Source organism: Somniosus microcephalus, chromosome 3, assembly GCF_052327205.1.
Source record: "Somniosus microcephalus isolate GS21.2 chromosome 3, FLI_Smic_1.0, whole genome shotgun sequence".
In the NCBI taxonomy this organism is placed as follows: Eukaryota; Metazoa; Chordata; class Chondrichthyes; order Squaliformes; family Somniosidae; genus Somniosus; species Somniosus microcephalus.
Genome location: NC_140989.1, coordinates 110,868,312 through 110,888,789, shown reverse-complemented (window position 1 = coordinate 110,888,789; position 20,478 = coordinate 110,868,312). Strand labels below are relative to the sequence as shown.

General features: G+C 47.7%; 1 protein-coding gene across 1 annotated transcript in view; it reads right to left on the bottom strand.

Annotated features, from left to right (window-relative positions):
- Positions 1 to 15,921, bottom strand: part of LOC147121260 (uncharacterized) — a 46,635-nt gene extending 30,714 nt beyond the window's left edge. Inside the window, exon 1 of the mRNA XM_085977742.1 lies at positions 15,799 to 15,921. Coding sequence (XP_085833868.1) covers positions 15,799 to 15,921 — 123 coding nt within the window. The remainder of the gene's footprint in view (positions 1 to 15,798) is intronic.
- Positions 15,922 to 20,478: the final 4,557 nt, after the last annotated feature.

The following is a 20,478-nucleotide window of genomic DNA, read 5'->3' as shown; positions in this document are numbered from 1 at the left end:
CGAGCAGCCACCCTCGGATTTAATGTGGTGGCTGGAAGATTGCTGGCACACCGGACTGGCACAGGATGAAGGCATCATGACTGCTGCTAGGATACTGGGCATTCACCATCATGATGTGCTGGGCATAGTCGCACACCAACTGCACATTAAATGAATGGTAGCCTTGTGGTTGCGGTGTATCTCAGGATTGATATGCGGTGCCCACAAAGCCACATATTTGCAGTGGATGGCGCCATGCACCATGGGGAAGTCCGATATCCTAGCAAAGCCACTGCAAGTAGAGCCCGCATGACTGGGAAGAAGTGGTATGAGCAGAACCCTTGAAATCAGAAGCAAAACGTTCTTCACTTGCAACAACACTCTCTGTGACCTCAGCAACTTTAAATAACTGTAGAAAGCTCCAAACAGTTGCGCAAACTTACACAAAGCCAATACAAATCAAAAAGCAAGTCAGCTGCAAGTTGTTGCTGATCCCTTTAAATAGCATTGGTGGATCGTCCTTCCTGCTGCTGAACGCATGTTGAGCTGTTCATGATTCCGAGAGAGCATTGAATGGAGCGGCGACGTCAAAAATGTCAGGTTGTGCATCAAATCAGCATTGCACACTCATTGACGTCACAATCTGCCTCATTACCATTTCTCTTGTGGGCGCAGGCAACAGCCGGGCTGCTGACCTGCCCAAAATGGCGGCCGCTGTGGGACCCACTGGAAGTGGGCGGAAGTGAGGCAGCTGTCATTTTTCTCCGAAATCGGCCTGATCAACCGACGCTATGGTGCTGAATTTCATGGCCTACATGTTTAGTTTGCTCTTAAAACTTGCCATTTCTAATTCCGTATTGGTTTTGTCCTCACCGGATAGGTTTGATCAATTGAACTGTTCCGAATCATCTGCCATTTTACAAAGGTTTGCCCTTCTGAAATCTGGAATTAATTGTAGATTTTCAGCACCTTTTGTTCTATCAGCTGATTGAAACCTTATAATATTGTGGTCACTGTTACCCAGCTGTTCTCCCACATGGAGATCCAATATCAAGTTGGGCTTGCTACGAAACACTAAATCTTGGTATCTTCTTTGACAAATAGTTAGGAAACAGTCCTGTATTATTTCAACAAATTTTTCAGTTTCATTTCTCACCACTTCAAATGGTGTACCGTCATGTCATAAAGATTCTGAAGGGGTTGACAGGGTTGATGCTGAAAGGTTGTTTCCCCTGGCTGGAGTGTCTAGAACTCGGGGGCACAGTCTGAGGATAAGGGGTCAGCCATTTAAGACTGAGATGAGGAGGAATTTCTTCACCCAGAGGGTTGTGAATCTTTGGAATTCTCTGCCCCAGAGTGTTGTGTATGTAATATGTGTGCTACTTTGAACCTATGGACAGGACTGCACTACTTGTTGGGCGTAGTGATACGCAGTACCACTCCTGGCCATAGGGGTATAAATAGTACTGTGGGTACTGATCTCCCCTCAGTTCCCGCCTGTGGGCATGAAGTAAAGACCTACGTATAGTCCCTACCTCCAACCAGTAAAGACCTGTTTTATTGTTACTGATTAAGTCTGAGTATTAATTACTTGAACAACTCACAGATTTAACACTGGGGACGAGTCTGATTCGGACCCTGCGGCAGTCACTCCACGGCAGCTTCGTCCACAGCCAGGACGTTGCAGAGAGGTTTCCACCCTCTCCACCCCACTGGAAGACATCCTGACCTCGGAGCCTCCATCGGCGACCGTCAGCTTCTTCTCCAGCTTGGTGGTGGGTAAGCCGTTGTCTGAGCTGGGCAGCGACGCGACAGGCAGTCGACCGCGTTGGCCGCACGAACGGGGCTGGGGGAGCTGGAGGAATAGGGCGCGAGAGCCGCTTCGAGCGGGAGGCGTTTCAACGGAGCGATCGCATCTCCTGATAAGAGCCGAGAGCCGCTTCGCGATCCAGCGATCGCATCCGCTGATAAGGGCCGCACTCGGGCGATCGCGACGAAGATAAGGGCCGCACTCGGGCGCTGAAGGGAGACGGCGTTGGGGGACGGGTGAAGACCGCCAAGCGCGGGAAAACCGCCATTTTGTGGGCGGAGGACGACGGCAAGAGCGGGAAGCCGCCATCTTGGATAGCAGTAAAAAAAAAAAAAATCTGAGAAATTGCAAATCTACAATGCCTAAACACGGGAATATTAGCACCTTTGATAGTGACCTCGAAGATTGGGCCATATATGTTGAAAGAGTAAAAAATTATTGTAAGGCCAATAAAATTCGTGACCAAGATAAAGCTCTAACATTATTAAATTTAATGGGTGCGAAGACATACGGGCAATTGAAACACCTGTTATCACCAGATGAACCGGCGGATAAGACGTTCGATGAGATTGTTACTGTCCTGAAAGATCATCTAAACCCCACGCCGCTGATGCTAGCGGAATGATTTAAATTTTACGACAGAAGGCAGCTACAGCATGAAAGCAATGCTGATTATTTGCTGGAATTGCGTAAATTAGCGAAATATTGCCAGTTTGGAACGGGACTGACAGAGGCACTTCGAGACAAATTTGTGTGTGGTTTATTTAAACAGGATACACAAAAGCGACTGCTCGAGGAGAATGAGCTGACGCTTGAGAAGGCGGTCACTATGGCAGCAGCACACGAAGCCGCAGCGAGAGGCACGGCAGTAATGCAGCTACGGTCACCGGAGCTCAGTGCACACAAATTGGGTGTGAGTTCTGGCAAATGTTATCGTTGTGGAAAGACAACGCATGATCAGAACCAGTGTTGGTTTAAAAACCAAGAATGTAGAACTTGTGGTAGGCTTGGACATATAGCTAGAGTATGCAGGTCAGGGAAGAAGACCAACAACAAGAAGTCACTGCAAGGAAAATACGCAAAGGTACACAAGGTGACCGAACAGGAGTCCGATTCAGACGCTAGCAGTAATGAACTGGCTAGCTTAAGCTGTAATGAACTGGCTAGCTTAAGAGTACTCAACGCTGGTAAGGGTGCAGACCTCCAGACAATTTGGGTTACTCTTCAGATAGAAGGAGTCCAAGTAAAACTGGAATTGGGCACTGGATCGGCATTGACGGTCATAAATAAGAAAGATTACGGAAAGTTATTCCAACATATTCCCCTACAGGATACAGGGATTATATTGGAAACATACACGGGGCAAAGAGTGTACCCCATCGGGAAAATAGAGGTTGCAGTGGTCCACAAGGGCGAAGACAGTCAAATAATGGACTTATATGTGATATCTGAAGGAGGTCCTCCACTACTAGGACGGGAGTGGATTAGGAAAATGAATATGGACTGGCATTTCCTACAAACAATAACGAGTGAGAACTCGGTGAAGATAGTCGGCCCAGACTCTGGAACGGATGATGGTAAGCCCAACTCAGGTGCAAAAGACAAAGTTTCAGCACAGAATTCCACTGAGCAACAACAACATAGTTTAACTGTGGATTCTGAGTCTGGCAAGTCTACTGATGTGCCCATTTCTGAGGGACACCGGGCTCGAACTCAACTCCATTTCAAACTACAACAGCAATTAGAACAAATGCTTCGCCGTTGTGAGCAAGAGTTGAATGCAACGAAAGAGTTCTTTGATATAGAGTTGGAGAATCTGGAAAGACAACAGAAGCAGCTGATGGAGAAAATGGAACAGGAGCACACAAAACGTCTGATGTCAGAGGAGTTAACGGTCAGCCAACTCCTGCATATGCTGAAGGACAGGACTCTGAAATGGGAAAAACTTGAACACGAACTTCAATATTCAAACGAAAGGGGTTCGGAGCTCTCAAAGGTTATTGGAAGAGCTGAGGTGGCAACACAGACTGAGATGACTGCAACAGAGCAGCCCTTGGATGCCAAAAGTACGCTGACTCACGTCAACGTAGAACAACAGACCGCTGAAACAGCTGCTCCGGTAGAGGGATTGCATAGTCCGATCAATCAATCTCCAAAGGAAGTTGAAGTATTAAAATCACAAATGAGGTCACTAGTAAACGACTTGCTGAAAGCCCAGAAAAAGCTGGATGCAGAGGTACACATGAAGAAGTCTCTTCAGGAAAGATGTCTGGATTTGGAACAAGAGCTGGCTAACGTCCAGCTGGGTATGGAGGAAATAGATGACCCTCTCACTGGTCTAGCTCAGGACGACACCGAATATTACTATGACCTGGTGGACGACACCGAATATTACGATGTCCTGTCCTGCCCAGCTTGTAACTTCGACTCCCAAAGTGCAGAAATCATGGAGGAGCACCAAAAGTCTACGGAACATCGGGAGAAGCTGGCTCTACGACGGAAACAGGAGGAAGAGAAGGAGGAACTGCGCATGCAGCTGGCAGCTGTGGCAGCTGACAATGGAGCCCAGAGAGTCTCCAAGAAGCAGAAAAGGAAAAGTAAAAACAGAAGATGACCCATCTGAACCATTATCACCTCTACCAGATCACACACGTGGTCCCTCCGAACGGAGCCAATTCAGTTCGGAAGTTCAAACTGTTAAATCCATGGAAGGACTATTGAATGAGTCACTCCAGCAACGTGAACCGACTCCACCACAGAGATTGAATCTGTGAACTGTTTTCCGCAGAGACTGAATCTGTGATCTGTTTTGACATGAAGTTATCTATGTATCTATGTTATTCTGTTATGTAAACCTGAAGTTATATATGTATATATGTTATTACGTTATGTTAAATGGGGAGATGACTGTAAAGCTAGGAAGGGAGGAATGTTGTGTATGTAATATGTGTGCTACTTTGAACCTATGGACAGGACTGCACTACTTGTTGGGCGTAGTGATACGCAGTACCACTCCTGGCCATAGGGGTATAAATAGTACTGTGGGTACTGATCTCCCCTCAGTTCCCGCCTGTGGGCATGAAGTAAAGACCTACGTATAGTCCCTACCTCCAACCAGTAAAGACCTGTTTTATTGTTACTGATTAAGTCTGAGTATTAATTACTTGAACAACTCACAGATTTAACACAGAGGGCTGAGGATGCTCAGTCGTTGAGTATATTCAAGGCTGAGATAGATAGATTTTTGGACTCTAGGGGAATCGAGGGATATGGGGATCGGGCGGGAAAGTGGAGTTGAGATCGATGATCAGCCATGATCTCATTGAATGGTGGAGCAGGCTCGAGGGGCCGTATGGCCTACTCCTGCTCCTAATTCTTATGTTCTTATGAATTCCTGAAAAATTAAAGACTTGCATCAAGCAGACATCATATCATTCAGAGGCTTTAGGAATTTGTTTCCATAGTAACCCATCATGTTCAGGTGCCTGACCTGGGGGCCTATAACAATTACCACTAAGTATTCATGGAAGATGCTGAGTAAATAGTTTTCAATGAAGGCAACTGTTTGTGTGCCGCTCAGTATCTAGCTGTGATTAAATATGGGAAAGCTTTTAGACTATATAAAGCCAAGTACTGGATGCATAGTCTAACAATATAAGATGGAGAGGGTGAAATCGCTATGGACATGAGTGAACAGTTATGCAATTATTCCATTCAATTAGATTTTTTCATTGGCTTGCAGTGCAGACCTGCCTCTTCCTTTGTAGACCTTCTGAATCCAAGGCCATAATATAGTATATTTAAGAATCCCACGCAATGGAGAATTTATCCCACACATGACCATAAAGATAACACAGACTTGATTTCACTATGGTCACTTATAAATACATTACTGCAGCTACAGGACTCATGCATGCATTCTCTGGATTATACAGCTTCTTACCTTCTATCTATAACAAGCACTGAGAGTGTTAACATAAGGAATAGTGAATGGCTGCTTAAAATCATCTTAGTAAAAAAGTACAGTTCCACAGCCAAGAGACCACATGGAGAAGGTGAGGTGCCGTTCATTGTTTCCATGCAATTTGGCAAACTAAGCATCCAAATACAGCTACTTGAGGTAAGGAAATAGAACTAGAGTGAAGGCAAAATTTACAATTGTCACATATTCCTAGTTGGCTGGTGATGAAAGCTGCGATGTGGCAGTTGATGAGTCATTCTGAAGCATCTTCACAACAGCCAGGAGTGTCAGGATTTTTTTGTCATGTTTATCAGGGAATACAGGGATCCCTCATCTCTTTGTCACAGAAGTGTTATGATGTTTATTCTTTAAAAGTGTGTGTGTGTGTGTGTGTGTGTGTGTGTGTGAGTGTGAGAAAACTGATCGCAAAAGCCACTGATTTTCAGTGGGATAACAGGGTGATGTACCAGCAATGTACTGCTGCCTGTAACTGATTAGAGTACAGTGAAAGTATATCGCATTCACTCAAGGTACAATGATTGCGTAGGAACAGACGACCTTGTTTTTTTTTTATCATTTCCAGAAACCTTGTTCCATGCTATCAATGTGAAGTTTGAGGCTTGTGGTGGAAATTGCATAATTTCCTGTGCTGGACTGGTAGTAGCTTTCACTGCAAAGCACTCAAGTTCCTTTTTAAATGATAAAACTCGACATTGTCCATTTCTAATGCTGAGAAAATTATCGTGTTAAAAAAATGTGGAGGCTTTTAATTTTTCGTAACAAAAAATCAGCAAGAGTGGTGAGTTTAACCAATGTGTGTTTGTCTGTCGAACAGTCTTCTTCTACTTTGGTAAAAGTGTTTGTCAAACTAGAGCTGTTATGGACTAAATAAATAATGGGACAGGCCCTGCGGTATCATCATTACTGTTATTTTTAACTTATGCGAGACTGATTTTGTTTCTTTTCTTTCATAAACTCCTCAGAAACATGAGCTAGCTTGGGATGAGAACTTCTGTGCAAATGAGCAGTTTGAGAAGGTAAGATGCCTTTTTAGTGTCATTTAAGTGTCACTATTAACTGTCTGGAGAAAGTTAAGCAGACAGTTTATGTGCAATGAGGTCCAAACCATTGCTAGATACCTTTTGTAGTTTAAACACAAACTAGAAACTTGGGGCAACGCTGCAAAATCCTGTGCATGTGCCACATTATATGGAATTTAAGATATAATTTTGATGGTCTCTAAATAGTGTGTGAATAAAAGTTGTCTTGAATCATTCTGGTAATTCAGCTGCCAGCCAAATGTTTTCTGAAATTGCAACAGTGAGCTGTACTTGTCAGTTCTAGTCACAACATAGTCGTAGGATGATTTTATGTCAGGGCTTGTTTCACTTCTCTGAAAACGCAAAATGGTTTCTAGTTTTTGAAGATATTTTATAAAATTGAAAAGGTGCAATTATAGCCTGTGTGCAGTAGGTGAGGTCTCAGTGTACTCAGTATATATTTTATGTTGGCCCAACATACATAAAGACCCATCCTACTGTTTAACTAATCAACCAAAATTGTTGTAGCTGACTGATTTGAATTATCTGCCAAATATATTTATATAAGCCATTCAGTTTGCCATTTCATTTGATGTTGCTTCACTCGGGGTGATTTTGACCCTGCCCACCCGGTGGAAACCGAGCCATTGTGCAGCTAAAATCGCCCGTAAGACTTACCTGCCGAGGTCCCGCTGATTTCCTGCAGGTTCCGAGCTTAACCTGCTTTTCTGAGAGCAAGCGAGAGGAACACCTGCCAGAAGCTGGCAGGGTCCTTCTTTAAATATGCAGATCGGGCTCTGATGACAGCTTCGGGGCCTGACTCTTATTTTAACCAGGCCAATATAGCGAGAAGAAGAACCAGGGTGAGAAGAGATCCAAAATGGTATGTGGCTTTCCTTTTTATTTACTTTCCTAGTGGGGCCAGGAAGAGCAGGAGTACTCCTCCGAGTCCCATAAGGAAAGTTTAGTCCTCTCCTGCCCTGGGTTTTCCATCCTTACCCCCGCCCCACCCCACCCTGTTCCTGTGTGGTGTGTCGGTGTGTGCGGTAGTGTGTTGGTGTGTGTGTCTGTGGTGTGAGTCTGTGTGTGTGGTGTGTGTGTGTCTGTGGGGTGTGTGTGGTATGTGTGTGTGTTTGTGTGTGGTGTATGTTGGTGTGTGTGGTTTGTGTGTCTGTGGGGTGTGTGTCTGTGGGGTGTGTGTGTTGGTGTGTGTGGTGTGTGTGGTGTGTGTGTCTGTGGGGTATGTGTGGTGTGTGTGTCTGTGAGGTGTGTGTCTGTGTGATGTGTGTCTGTGGGGTGTGTGTGTCTGTGGGGTGTGTGTGGTGTGTGTGTCTGTGGGGTATGTGTGGTGTGTGTGTCTGTGAGGTGTGTGTCTGTGTGATGTGTGTCTGTGGGGTGTGTGTGTCTGTGGGGTGTGTGTGTCTGTGGGGTGTGTGTGGTATGTGTGTCTGTGGGGTGTGTGTGTCTGTGGGGTGTGTGTGGGGTGTGTGTCTGTGGGGTGTGTGTGGGGTGTGTGTGGTGTGTGTGTCTGTGGGGTGTGTGTGGGGTGTGTGTGGTGTGTGTGTCTGTGGGGTGTGTGTGTCTGTGGGGTGTGTGTGTCTGTGGGGTGTGTGTGTCTGTAGGGTGTGTGTGTCTGTGGGGTGTGTGTGGTGTATGGGGACGGGGACTGTGTGTCTGTGGGGTGTGTGTGTCTGTGGGGTGTGTGTGTCTGTGGGGTTTGTGTGGTGTATGGGGACGGGGCTGTGTGTCTGTGGGGTGTGTGTGGGGTGTGTGTGGTGTGTGTGTCTGTGGGGTGTGTGTGGTTTGTGTGGTGTGTGTGTCTGTGGGGTGTGTGTGGTTTGTGTGGTGTGTGTGTCTGTGGGGTGTGTGTGTCTGTGGGGTGTGTGTGGTGTATGGGGACGGGGACTGTGTGTCTGTGGGGTGTGTGTGTCTGTGGGGTGTCTGTGGGGTGTGTGGTGTGTCTGTGGGGTGTGTGGTGTGTCTGTGGGGTGTGTGGGTTGGGTGTGTTTGGATTCTGTGTGTCTGTGGGGTGTGTGTGGTGTGTGTATGTCTGCAGGGTGCGTGTGGGGTGTGTTTGGTGTGTGTTGAGTGTGGTGTATGTGGAATATCACGAGACGTGAGCGCAGCTAGAAAGTACAGCTATAGCATTCGCTATAATTTTCCACCCCACACTGGTGTCTGGCAAGGCTCCAAACCATCAGCAGGGACCTGCAATTACTGCCTTTTGGAGAAAGAGAAAACCTGGACAAAAAGTTTTTAAAATAGCGAAGTAGAAGAGTTGAGCCTGGGACTGTCAAACTTCTATTTACAGTGGTTAGCTTACGAGAGACCCGATTTAACTCAAGGCATGTGGGGGCTGAGGCGTGTGGCGAACTGCCTGGCAAATCGAAGTGTGAGACTCGGGAGATTTGAACTCCCGAGCCGCATTTAAACTATGGAACTCGGCCTCCTGCCTGAAACTGGCGGGAATTGCTACCGGCTGGCGGGCGGACGTGGGATTGCGGGCAGCAGGAGTTTGCCACTAAGGAACTGAGGGAATGGTCCCTGGCATAAGATAAGTGGTTGGTGGGTGTTCCTCAGGTGATCGGTTGGGGGAGCATGAGGGAGACCCAAGGTTTCCTTGTGAGGCCTGGACGAGCATTCCTGCTCCTCTTGGCCCACAAGGAAAACTAAATACAATTAAAAATGATGGCCGTGAAATTCGGAACCTTAGCGCCGGCTGTTATGGCCGGTTTCATCAAAAGAATGGCGGCCGCCTTGCTTCCGCCCACTTCCGGCGTGGGCTGCAGTGGCCGCAATTCTGGGCAGGTCGGCAGCGCGGCCGTTGCCTGCACTCACTATAAAAGTTGTAATGAGGCGTGCAATGTTGATTTGATGCATGACCTGCTATTTTGGACGTCGACGCTCAAATGTACGCCCTCTCCAGAGCACACACAGCTGAATGTGTGTTTAGCTGCAGGACGGACACCCCACTAGCGCTACTTAAAGGGACACACACAACTTTCAGGTAAGTTTTGATTTTTGCTTTTGTACTGGTTCCTGTACAGTTTATTTGAGTAGTGGCTTGGTGTGGGACATTTAAAAAATTGTCAAAGTGTGCAGGGAGTGCAGGGAATGCTGCTGAACATTTGCTGGGCTTTGGCTATTAAAGGAAGGCCTCTGAGATCACCACTTGCTCCCAGTCCTGGGGGCTCTATTGCAGTCCCGCTTGGGCTGCAGCATGACATGGAGATGGAGCAGAGGCAGCAAAGTGGACAAGTTGCTCGCAGAGGGAGGCGGAGGAGGAAGAGGAGGAAGCAGAAGAGGGAGAAACATGAGAGGAGGAAATGGAAGATGAGGAGAAAGCAAAAGGAAGGAAGCAACCTAGACAGCCCCTTTCTGAGATATCTGGGATCGAATCATCCGCCTGCGGTACCAGTGAATACAACTCCATTTCCCCTTTCAACCTTAGTCCCACACCTTACCTTCACTCTGTTACTGACCATCACAGCGTCCTCTTGGCCACAAAGCAAATTTTCCAATCCAACTTTATCCATATATGCATCCAATATGGCATCAAAAAATCAATCACCCTTGTGCATTCCCTTAGTGAGTGTCTTGCGTGTGCCTTTGCCTATCCTAGTGCTCCTACACAGTGATACCCCAGTGGCTGCAGCATGGCTGGTGGAAGGCTGCTGACTTTCAGTGGGGTTGACCTCATGGAGCTGGTGGCTGGGAGTGTGAAATTGAGTGACAGTGTTTCTTCTTCTTCACTCCTCTCCCTCTTCTTGTTCAACCACTGGCCTGGGATGACTGGATTTCTTGGGTGTCTGAAATGAGGAAGGCAGAAGGGTAGGGTTGTGGTGAGGGGAGAGGGGGGAAGCAAGAGGTGCATGCTTACACCAAGTGCAGCTTGTAAATCAGAAGAGATTGTGGAATGAGGGGAAGTGGGATGTGAGAAGGCAGATAATGTATTAATGTACCAGCATCTTGTGTTCTTTCAGCCCCACTGCTGGCCATGGGCTTAGCCATGCCCCTACTAAGATTGGCCAGCACCATCTCCTCCAAGGGGTTGAGGTGAAGATAGGAATGTGAGGTGTGCCTCTTTTTTGGTAGAGATTGTTGTTAGGTGAGTGATGAGGGGGTCATGCATTGAGCAGTGTGTGAGGCTAGTGGTGCAGTTGGTAGGATCCATTCACTGACCTTGACCCCTCGTCGGAGGCCATGAAACTTCTTTGGGGACTGGAGCTACGTCCTAGGGGCGACACTACTGGCAGTGACCGCCTTGCCGATTTGATCCCACATCCTTCTTTCTGGAGAGCCTCCATGCCCCCTGTGGGTAGAGGACCTCTCTTTGAGTGTTCACCCCCTGTACAAAGGCCTTGAGTGCTGCCTCCGAGACCCTGGGTGCCCTTTCCCTGGCCTGTTGAACCATTTGGGTTTGTGCGGAAGCATTTTTTACATTTTTTATCACCAGAAGGCAGCTCACCTTTAAGAGGAGCAGACTGCCTTTAAGAGACGCAGGCTAGCTTTGCGCGAACATCGTGAACTTCGGCCCCCTGCTGAGCTGGGCTGTGGGCTGAAATCATGTAAAGTAGTCGGCAGCACGAATTTTACGTGCTGCCTGAACTCCTTTGAATGGGCACAAGCAGATCGTGCATCGTGATCCCCGTGCCTGTTTTTGAGCTTAATCGAATTTCACCCGCAATAACTTTTGTTGGCCTCTTATGGCCTGGCTCTGGCTCCGGCTCCAGCTTGTCATCAACCTTCAATGGCGGCTCTGGCATTGGGTGTCACTGCCACACTCAGCAGTTAAGATCGCTTCGGTATCTGAATGACATCATCAGACATTGATATTTAAATATTAATGAGGCACCTCAGACATGAATTATATATATAGGCATTTTAGAAACAATTTTAAAGAGTAAAAAAAATCTTTAAAGAATTTTCACAAACATATATTGATAAAAATGTCAGAAATTTGGAAAAACACATACTAATCACTCAATTGAAGCGATATTTCAACTGACTTAAATTTAACGGCGCATCCACGAGGTTCTCGAGCTTCCTGAAACCCACCAGTGAAAGCAAGGTGAGAACACAATGGCAATTGAGGGAGCTGAATCAATCTCATGGCACTACTGCTCTACATACTCAGTACTCACAGCAGCTTTCATACCTGCTAGTGGGAAAGGGTGTGTTCATAGTACTTTTGCTGAGAGTTTACTTTCCACAATTTGGAGGTTTTCTGAAACAAATCAGCATGGATGGCACTTTGGCTGCCTTAGATTGGACCTCGGCCAAGGAGCAATATGACCAGCACCAGCAGTAGCAGCAGGACCAGGAGCCTGCTCTTCAGAGACCTGTAACTGGAGCAGAGAGGGGAGCAGCAGAGGGGTGCAGCTCGCAGGAGGCACTACCTGCGACACAGAGAGTACAGGCAGAGGCTGGGTTTCCTCGACAGTGCTTCAGGAGGCTCAGGTTGTCGTGTCAGGTGGTGACAGACATCTGAAGCCTCCTAGAAGAAGACCTGCTCCCTGCTGGACCCGGTGGCCATGCTGTCAAAGTCACCACTACCCTCAACTTCCAGGGCTCTGTCAGAGACATATCCGGGATCTCCCTGTTGGCAGCCCAGGAACGCATGAGACAGGTGACTGATAGCTTGTTTGCCAGGGCCAGCAATTCTGTGAACTTCGTCTGTGATGACACCAGTCAGAATGAGTGGGTGCTCGGATTTGCGTCTCTGGCTGGTTTCCCACAGGTGCAGGGCGTCACACACGTGGCAATCCGGGTACCCCCAGATCAACCAGGAGTGTTCGTCAACCACAAGGGCTTCCACTCCATCAATGTGCAGCTGGTGTGAAACCACAAGAAGATTTTTCTGCAGGTGCGCGCAAGATTACGGGGGAGTAGCCATGATGCTTTCGCCCTGCGGCAGTCCAAGCTCCCTGACCTCTTTGGACCTGCAAGCAGACTTAAGGGGTGGCTGCTAGGAGACAAGGGGTACCCACTTCAAACTTGGCTGATGACACCTGTCAGAAACTCGACCAATGAAGCCCAACAGCGCTACAATGAATGCCATTTGACCACCAGATGTGTGAACGAACAAGCTATCGGCATGCTGAAGATGAGCTTCAGGTACCTAGACAGATCAGTATGCAGCAGCTGGGGTGTCCAGAATGGTTGTGGTTTGCTGCGCTCTGTAAAACATTGTGCAGCAGCGAGGTTTAGACCTGCAGGAGGAACAAGACGCAGAGTGCAGATCCTCTTCAGACGATTCTGAGGAGGAGGAAGGTGACGAGGGCAATGCTCCACCAGCTGCTCACATTGGTGCCTGGAATGCCAGGGATGCCCTTATTAATGCAAAGTTCACTTAGGTTGCACCAGTGGATCAATGCCAGAAGCATATGCAATGGCCACTCTTTCCATGCCCCCCTCCCACAATGCCACTGACACAAAGCGGTCCTGCAAACAACCAACCACCCCTTGCATATCCCCCCATTGGTCCCCGTCAGTTTGTGTCTTCCCATTCATCATCGAACAAGTTAAAAGGTGAATTACCACCCAGCAACCAAGAATGAGCAAGATGGGAAAGTGGTGCAAAATAATGAAATTTATATGCTTTAACTAAACAACAGAAACTTAACAGCATTAAATTTTCTCAGACACCCATGTGCATACCCTTGTGCAACTATAAAGCTTTACTCTTCTTTTTCCTTCCGCTCTTATGTGGTGCAACCACTGTGGCTTCAGCAGAGGTAGAGGCAGGCTGCTCAGATCTCTGCTCTGACTGCTGAGATGCTCTTGGCCGACAACTTCTGGGTTTTGGGGCCCGTGAGGGCCCAACCAAAGACTGCTCTACCTGCACCTGTTCAGGGGCAGACTCAGCCATTGGGACTCAAGGCAGCATGTGGGCTACTGACTGGGGGGGGTGGGGGGGGCAACAGGTGAGCAGTGGAAGCGCTTTGAGTGTAGTCCACACTTCCATGTCCCCTTTCGCCATCATCCCTCTCATGCGCCAGCTGCACTTCATTGCTACCACTCTACTGGAGAGCAGTTTGGTGCAGATCAGTGCAGCAATGAAAGCCAAGGCTAAGGCAGCTGTCATCCTATCTAAGGTGGTAGACTTGATGTCATCCAGAGTGTGCACGGCCATGGCCAAGGCCTGCATGGACTCATTTGATTGCAGCGTTTGATGTTCCACAGAGTTGGCCACTCCATCCATGGAAGAAGACATCATCGCAATGCCCAGTGACATCATCCCACTCATGCTTAAGGCAGACTCCCCCATTCTCTCTGAATTGTGGTCAGTGTGCGTGTTGGCCTGTCAGTGCATCGCACATTCTCTGCTGCTGCTCAATGAATCTCCTTTTCATCGATGGTCCACGGGGTACAGCATCTGTGTCCAGCTGAGCAGAGCTGGGAGAGGGCTGCACCCTCCAACGTGGACTCTCCACTGCTGTCCCTGCCACCACCATACTACCATCTGCTCTTGCTCACTTGTGTAGAATAAGTCATCAGGTGAAAACTCAGCTATCTACCTTACTGGTCCCACCAAAATGCAAGTATCTGAGCTGGTGCATGGTGAGCATGAGTCCTGAGACGGCGCACCCTCAGAATGATTCAGCTCCTCTGAGGATTTGTTGTTCATGAGGTCCACCAACTTCTGTTGCATGCGTGAAGGCCCTGGCAGAGACAAAAGACATGAATTAGTTCTGGCAAGGTAAGAATGTTGCAAGTTATCATTATGGAGATGATCATATTTCACCCACTGTTGAAATTAACTCAACATGACTGAGTACTGTATGACATGTGAGTCGCTGATATTTAATTATGTCACCAGGAAGCTAGATGGTCCCCATCTCCCCATTTTCAGCGACCAGGGGCGCTGAAAATCCACTTATTGCCAGCACCTCCTCCTATGCACTTGTAAGCTGGGAAATGGAGGCCGACATCAGGTTCTCTCCCTCTCCCTTGTGTTCTGTGTTCTCTTCTCCTGCAAGGAGGGAAAGAGCAGACCTGTGAGTGACTGTAATGACATGTGTTCACCTGATGGATGAGTGCATTTGGTGAGGGTGAGTATCAGGGAGAGTCATCAAATTGCATAAGGATGAGGGTGAATGGGAGTGGTGGATGGATAGATGGGGATGTGAGGAATTGTATAGAAAGAGAAGGATGGGTGCGCTTGCAAGATAAGTGGGTGTGAGGAGTGATATGATGGAGTAGGCTTGACAAGGCAGAGTGAGGGGGTGGGATGATGCACACAGCAGGATGTAGGTGAATGTGCAACTGTACACACCTTTCCTGACCTGGTTAAGTCATTAAAGCACTTCCTGCACTGAATCCAGGAGCGTGGCACAATGCTCCTGCTGCTGACCACCTGGGCCACCTCCAGCCACGCCTTCTTTGTGGCAGCAGTGGGTTTATTCCTCCCATTGCTGGGGAAGAGTATCTTTTTCTGGTTCCTCACTGACCCCAGGAGTACATCAAAGGAGGCGTCATTGAAACATGTTGAAGCCTTTGTCCACCTGGAATCTATTCTTTAACTTCCACTTTCTTTGTTTCAAACTCCAACTCCTCCAAATTCCATCTTTGGATTGGCCCTTTAAATGCTAGAGTTGAGATCACATCATGCTGGTCCTCATCATGCCCGCTGTTGTGGATTGGTCGCCAAACCCAGAAGTAAATTGCTAATGAGGTGGCTGTTAAAATGCCACTGACAGACGCACTGAACTTACTTCTGGGTTTCTTGCTCAATATCACTCCCAGCATGTCTCCAAGTTAATATCAAGGCCATTGTCTCAAAAAGTTTCCCCACCACTGATGTTAGCCTGACTGGCCTGTAGTTGCCTCGTTTATCCCTCTCCAACCCTCCAGTCCTTTGGCATCACTCCCATGTCTCAGGAGGATTGGAAGATTGTGTCCAGAGCTTCTGTTATTTCCACCCTTATTTCCCTCAGCAAACTAGTATGTATCCCATCTGGATCAGATGACTTTTCTACTTTAAGCACTGCCATCCTGTTAAGTACCTCCTCTTTATCTATTGTTATCCTATCCAACTTCTCTACTACCTCCTCCTTTACTGTGACGCTGGCAGCAACCTCTTCTCTAGTGAAGACAGATGGAAAATATTCATTCAGTAACTCAGCCATGTCCACTGCCTCCACAAGAAGATGTCCATTTTAGTCCCTAATAGTCCCCAAATTTCCTTTGACTCTCCTTTTACTATTTATATGATTATAAAAGGCTTTAGTGTTCTCTTTTATTTTACCTACTAATCTATTCTCTTACACTTCCTTTGCCCCTCTTATTTCCTTTTACAGTTTAACTTTCTGTATTCAGCTTGGCTCTTTACCCTATTATGAATCTAACAATTATCATAAGACTCCTTTTTCTGTTTAATTTTAATCTCTCTGGCCTGGAGTTCCCATGAGGTTGTGTTGGTTTTTTCAGTGCAATTCGCCTGACATCGACCAAACCAGAGGAATTTCAAGCACAAATTATGTCCAGCGCAAATCAACTTTCCGCGAACTTTTGCATTAGTTTAAAAAGCATCACGCTGGAAGCCAGCCCCGTGCACAAAACTGGCCATGTCCCCCCAGATCTAATTAATCACCATTGGGAGTTTCCACTATTTGTGCCCATTTGTGGGCCTTCGAGGAGGTTCTTAAAATTAAGCTCCTTTTTAGGTGTAAGCACACTAGTAGGCATGTTTTAAAAGCATTTAAATATTTTTTTTAATTTACTAAGAAACTGACTAATGTACACCACTGAAACTAATAAATGGCTCTTTATAGATTTTTAAAGTAATTTTCAGTTATTTAAAATCGGGTTACTCACAGATGGTGGACTAGACACTCTGATTAAGAATGCTTATTTTTTGTGATAAACCCATTTTCAGCTGCATTACTCAAACTGCACCAGGTTACCACTTTTAAATATATCAAGGAATATTTTTTAATGCAAAATTGTTTTTTTAAAATGATGTTCTAAAACGCTGCCACGATTGTGCTGCTTCATGGAAGATGTTGGCCTAGAAATTCACTGGCGCCCTGTTTGGGGCGCCAGCCTCGCCAGAGCGCCGGAAGTACCGCCCCGGAAGGAGTCGCGGCCGCCCGCCGCAAATTCAGTTTCAGCGCCCCAGACGGAAGCGCGGCGCTACTCGAGGCGCCCCGCATCCCTCTTGGGGCGCTGCAACTGAAAATCGCAGCGCAACGTGCCGCAGCGCCACACGCTGCGGCACGGCGCGCTGCAGTACTGCAGGCCTTCCTCCCCTTTTTAAAGGGGAGGGGCCTGCTGCAGCACGCTCGAAGAGCGCGAGTGCTGGCAAAAGAGCCCGGCACCGAGGAGAAGTGCCGGGCTCTTGGGACACAGCCGGCACTCCGTGGGCGGGGGGGGGAGGGTGCTCAGGAGGCTGGGGATGGCGGCGCGGAGAGGTGTTGGCAGGCGGCCAGCAAAAAAAATGGCTGCCTCGCACCTCAGCGCCTCTACCACTGCAGGTAGGCCCCCCTGAACCGGTCGCAAATTGCGACTGGCGTTAAAGCAGTGGGCGCTACTAAATTTCACGATCAGGGCGGTAGCGGGGTGTTGTCATAGGTAGCGGCGCAGCGCTAATGGCTAGTGCCGCCATTAGCGTCCTGCTAAATTTAGCGGGAGGCGTGGCCAGTGGCGCAAAACCCACTAAGTGCCCTCTTATGGCGCTACTGGGTGGCACAGGCCACTGAATTTCTAGGCCGTTATGTTTGGCAATATGCAAATGAGTTTGAGTGGAAACTTGAGCAAAAAAAAACTTCTTCAAACTAGTGCAATTTTAGTGCAATTGGCGCCCAGATTGTTGATTGCGCCCAAAGCGGAAACTCTTGGCCTGTATCTTTAGTCATCCATGGAGCTCTAGCTTTGGATTCCCTTCCTTTCCTCCTCATGTGAATGATTCTAGTCTGCATCTGAACTATCTCCTCTTTGAAGGCCTCCCATTGCTCATTTACTGTTTTACCTGCCAATCTTTGATTCCAATCCACCTGGGCCAGATCCCCTTTCAACTCATTGAAATTAGCTCTCCTCCAGATGAGTATTTTTGCATTTGATTTTTCCTTGTTCTTTTCCATAACTACTCTAAACCTAATGATATTGTGATCACTGTTCCCCAAATGCTCCCCCACTGGAACATGCTCCACTTGCCCCACTTCATTCCCCAGAACCAGATCCAGCTCTGCTTCCTTCCTCATTGAGCTGGAAACATATGGGTTAAGAAAGTTCTTGTGTATACAGTTCAGGAATTCTTCCCCCTCTTTGCTCTTTACACTGTTACTATCCCAATCTATATTAGGATAATTGAAGTCCCCCATTATCATTACTCTATTGTTCTTGCATCTTTCAGAAATTTACCTATAAATTTGCTCTGCTATCTCCTCTTATCATATATATCTGCATGTCATTGTTCCCTAGTGCATGGCCATCTTGGTATAATTGCCACACCTATCTAGTGCTTATAGGTAGCACCCTGAACACAGCAGAATTCTCACTGTCTAATAACCTTTGGCAGGTCAGTCTAGTCTGTTAGTTATATTGAATATAGGTAACCCACGGAGAGTTTCCTCGCAGCTTCCAAAAAATCTTCTGTTATGAAAGAGTTGCTAATAATTATAATGAAAGCTGATTCTTAAAAACAAGATCAGCCCAACAGGTCTATGCCAGTGTTTATGCTCCACATGAGCCTCCTCCCACCTGACTTCATCTAATCTTATCAGCCTATCCATCTATTCCTTTCTCCCTCATGTACTTATCTAGCTTCCCTATAAAGGTATCTATGATGTTTGCCTCAACTCTCCATGTGGTAATAGGTTCCACATTCTTACCACTCTCTGAGTAATGCAGCGCTCAATGTTTTCTGTGGAATAAATAAACAAGTAGGGCTAGAAATTCAGTACCTTAGCGCCTCCTGTTAAGAAAGAAAGACTTGCATTTATATAGCGCCTTTCAAGACCGCCGGACGTCTCAAAGAGCTTTACAACAAATGAAGTACTTTTGGAGTGCTGTCACTGTCGCAATGTGGGAAATGCGGCAGCCAATTTGCGCACAGCAAGGTCCCACAAACAGCAATGTGATAATGACCATATAATCTGTTTTTGTTATGTTGGTTGAGGGATAAATACCAGGGATAACTCCCCTGCTCTTCTTTGAAATAGTGCCATGGGATGTTTTACATCCACCTGAGAGAGGAGACGGGGCCTCGGTTTAACGTCTCATCCGAAAGACAGCACCTCCGACAATACAGCACTCGGGCGGGGCGCTAATGGGGCGCTAAGGGCTTATCACCCGGGCGCGGCGATTCCAATGCCGCCCGTGAAATTCAGTCGGCATTTAGCACCGGCACTAAAACTTAGCGCCTGGCCCTCGAGCACCGCTCAGACCGTCATGTCAATGAGTGTGCGACGCCCCGTTAGCACCCCGGATGCGAAATTCAGTCGCTTCCCCTGGTTTACTGCCTGGCACTGAGAACGACAGAAATAGCAGGCGTTGATACCTGGGATTGCCGCTCCGGGGCACTATTTAAAGTGAGGCCAGATTCATTGCGGGCTTGTCAGATAGCATTTTGGCTGCATTCACATTTTCTCCATTTTTGCTTTGTTGCTGCTCTCACAGTTTCTTCACTTGTATTGCTCTGAACATTTCTACGTCCTCTTTTCTCTCATTTATGGGGCTGTACTGGCACTCCACCTTGCCCTCCGGCAACTATGTCGGAGGCAGCAGATGCAGAGGCAGAGATTGCCAAATGTGGCCAGAGGTAGGAGGAGGGCCGACAGACCTTGCAACAGGAGACCTTACCCTCCCAAGATTTTCCGGGAGCACTTCTCCTACATTTATCTCTCAGAGGAGCAGTGCCTTAGAAGAGTCCACTTCAGCAAGGAGGTGGTCACAGAGCTCTGCCATCTCCTGCAGCCAGACCTCCAGTCTCAGCTCAGGACCAGGATATCTCTCTCAGTGCCAGTTAAGGTCACAGTCGCTTTCAATTTCTATGTTAGCAGCTCCTTCCAGGCTTCAACAGGGGATATATTTCGCAGTTTGCCGTCCATTGCTGCATCTGGGAGGTAACAGATGCTCTCTACAGGAGGAGAAGGGAGTACATCTCATTCCCCATCACCAGAGGGAAGCAGGATGAATGCTCATGTGGCTTTGCAAGGATAGCAGGCTTCCCCATGGTTCAGGGCACCATTGACTGCACCCACGTGGCATTGCGGGCACCTCATCAAAATGCAGAGGTGTTCCGTAACCGCAAAGATTACCACCCTTTGAACGTTCAGTTGGTGTTTGACCACAGACAGTTCATCCTCGCCGTCAATGCCCGCTGTCCTGACAGCAGCCACGATGCATTCATTCGGCTGCAGACCCGTGTCCCAGCACTGTTCCACCCACCACATGAAGCTCGCGGCTGGCTGCTCGGAGACAAGGGTTATCCACTCGCCACCTGGCTGATGACATCCCTCTCCAACCCCAACACTCCCGCTCATCGTGCATAACGTAACAGCCATACCGCCACAAGGAACCTGATCGAACAGACTATCGGGGTGCTAAAGCAATGGTTCCGCTGCCTTGACCACTCTGGAGGAGCCCTGCAGTACTCCCCTGATTGCGTCTCCCTTTTCATCATTGTGTGCTGTATGCTGCACAACCTGGCCATTCTGAGGGCCTAGTCATTGCCACCAGGTGTT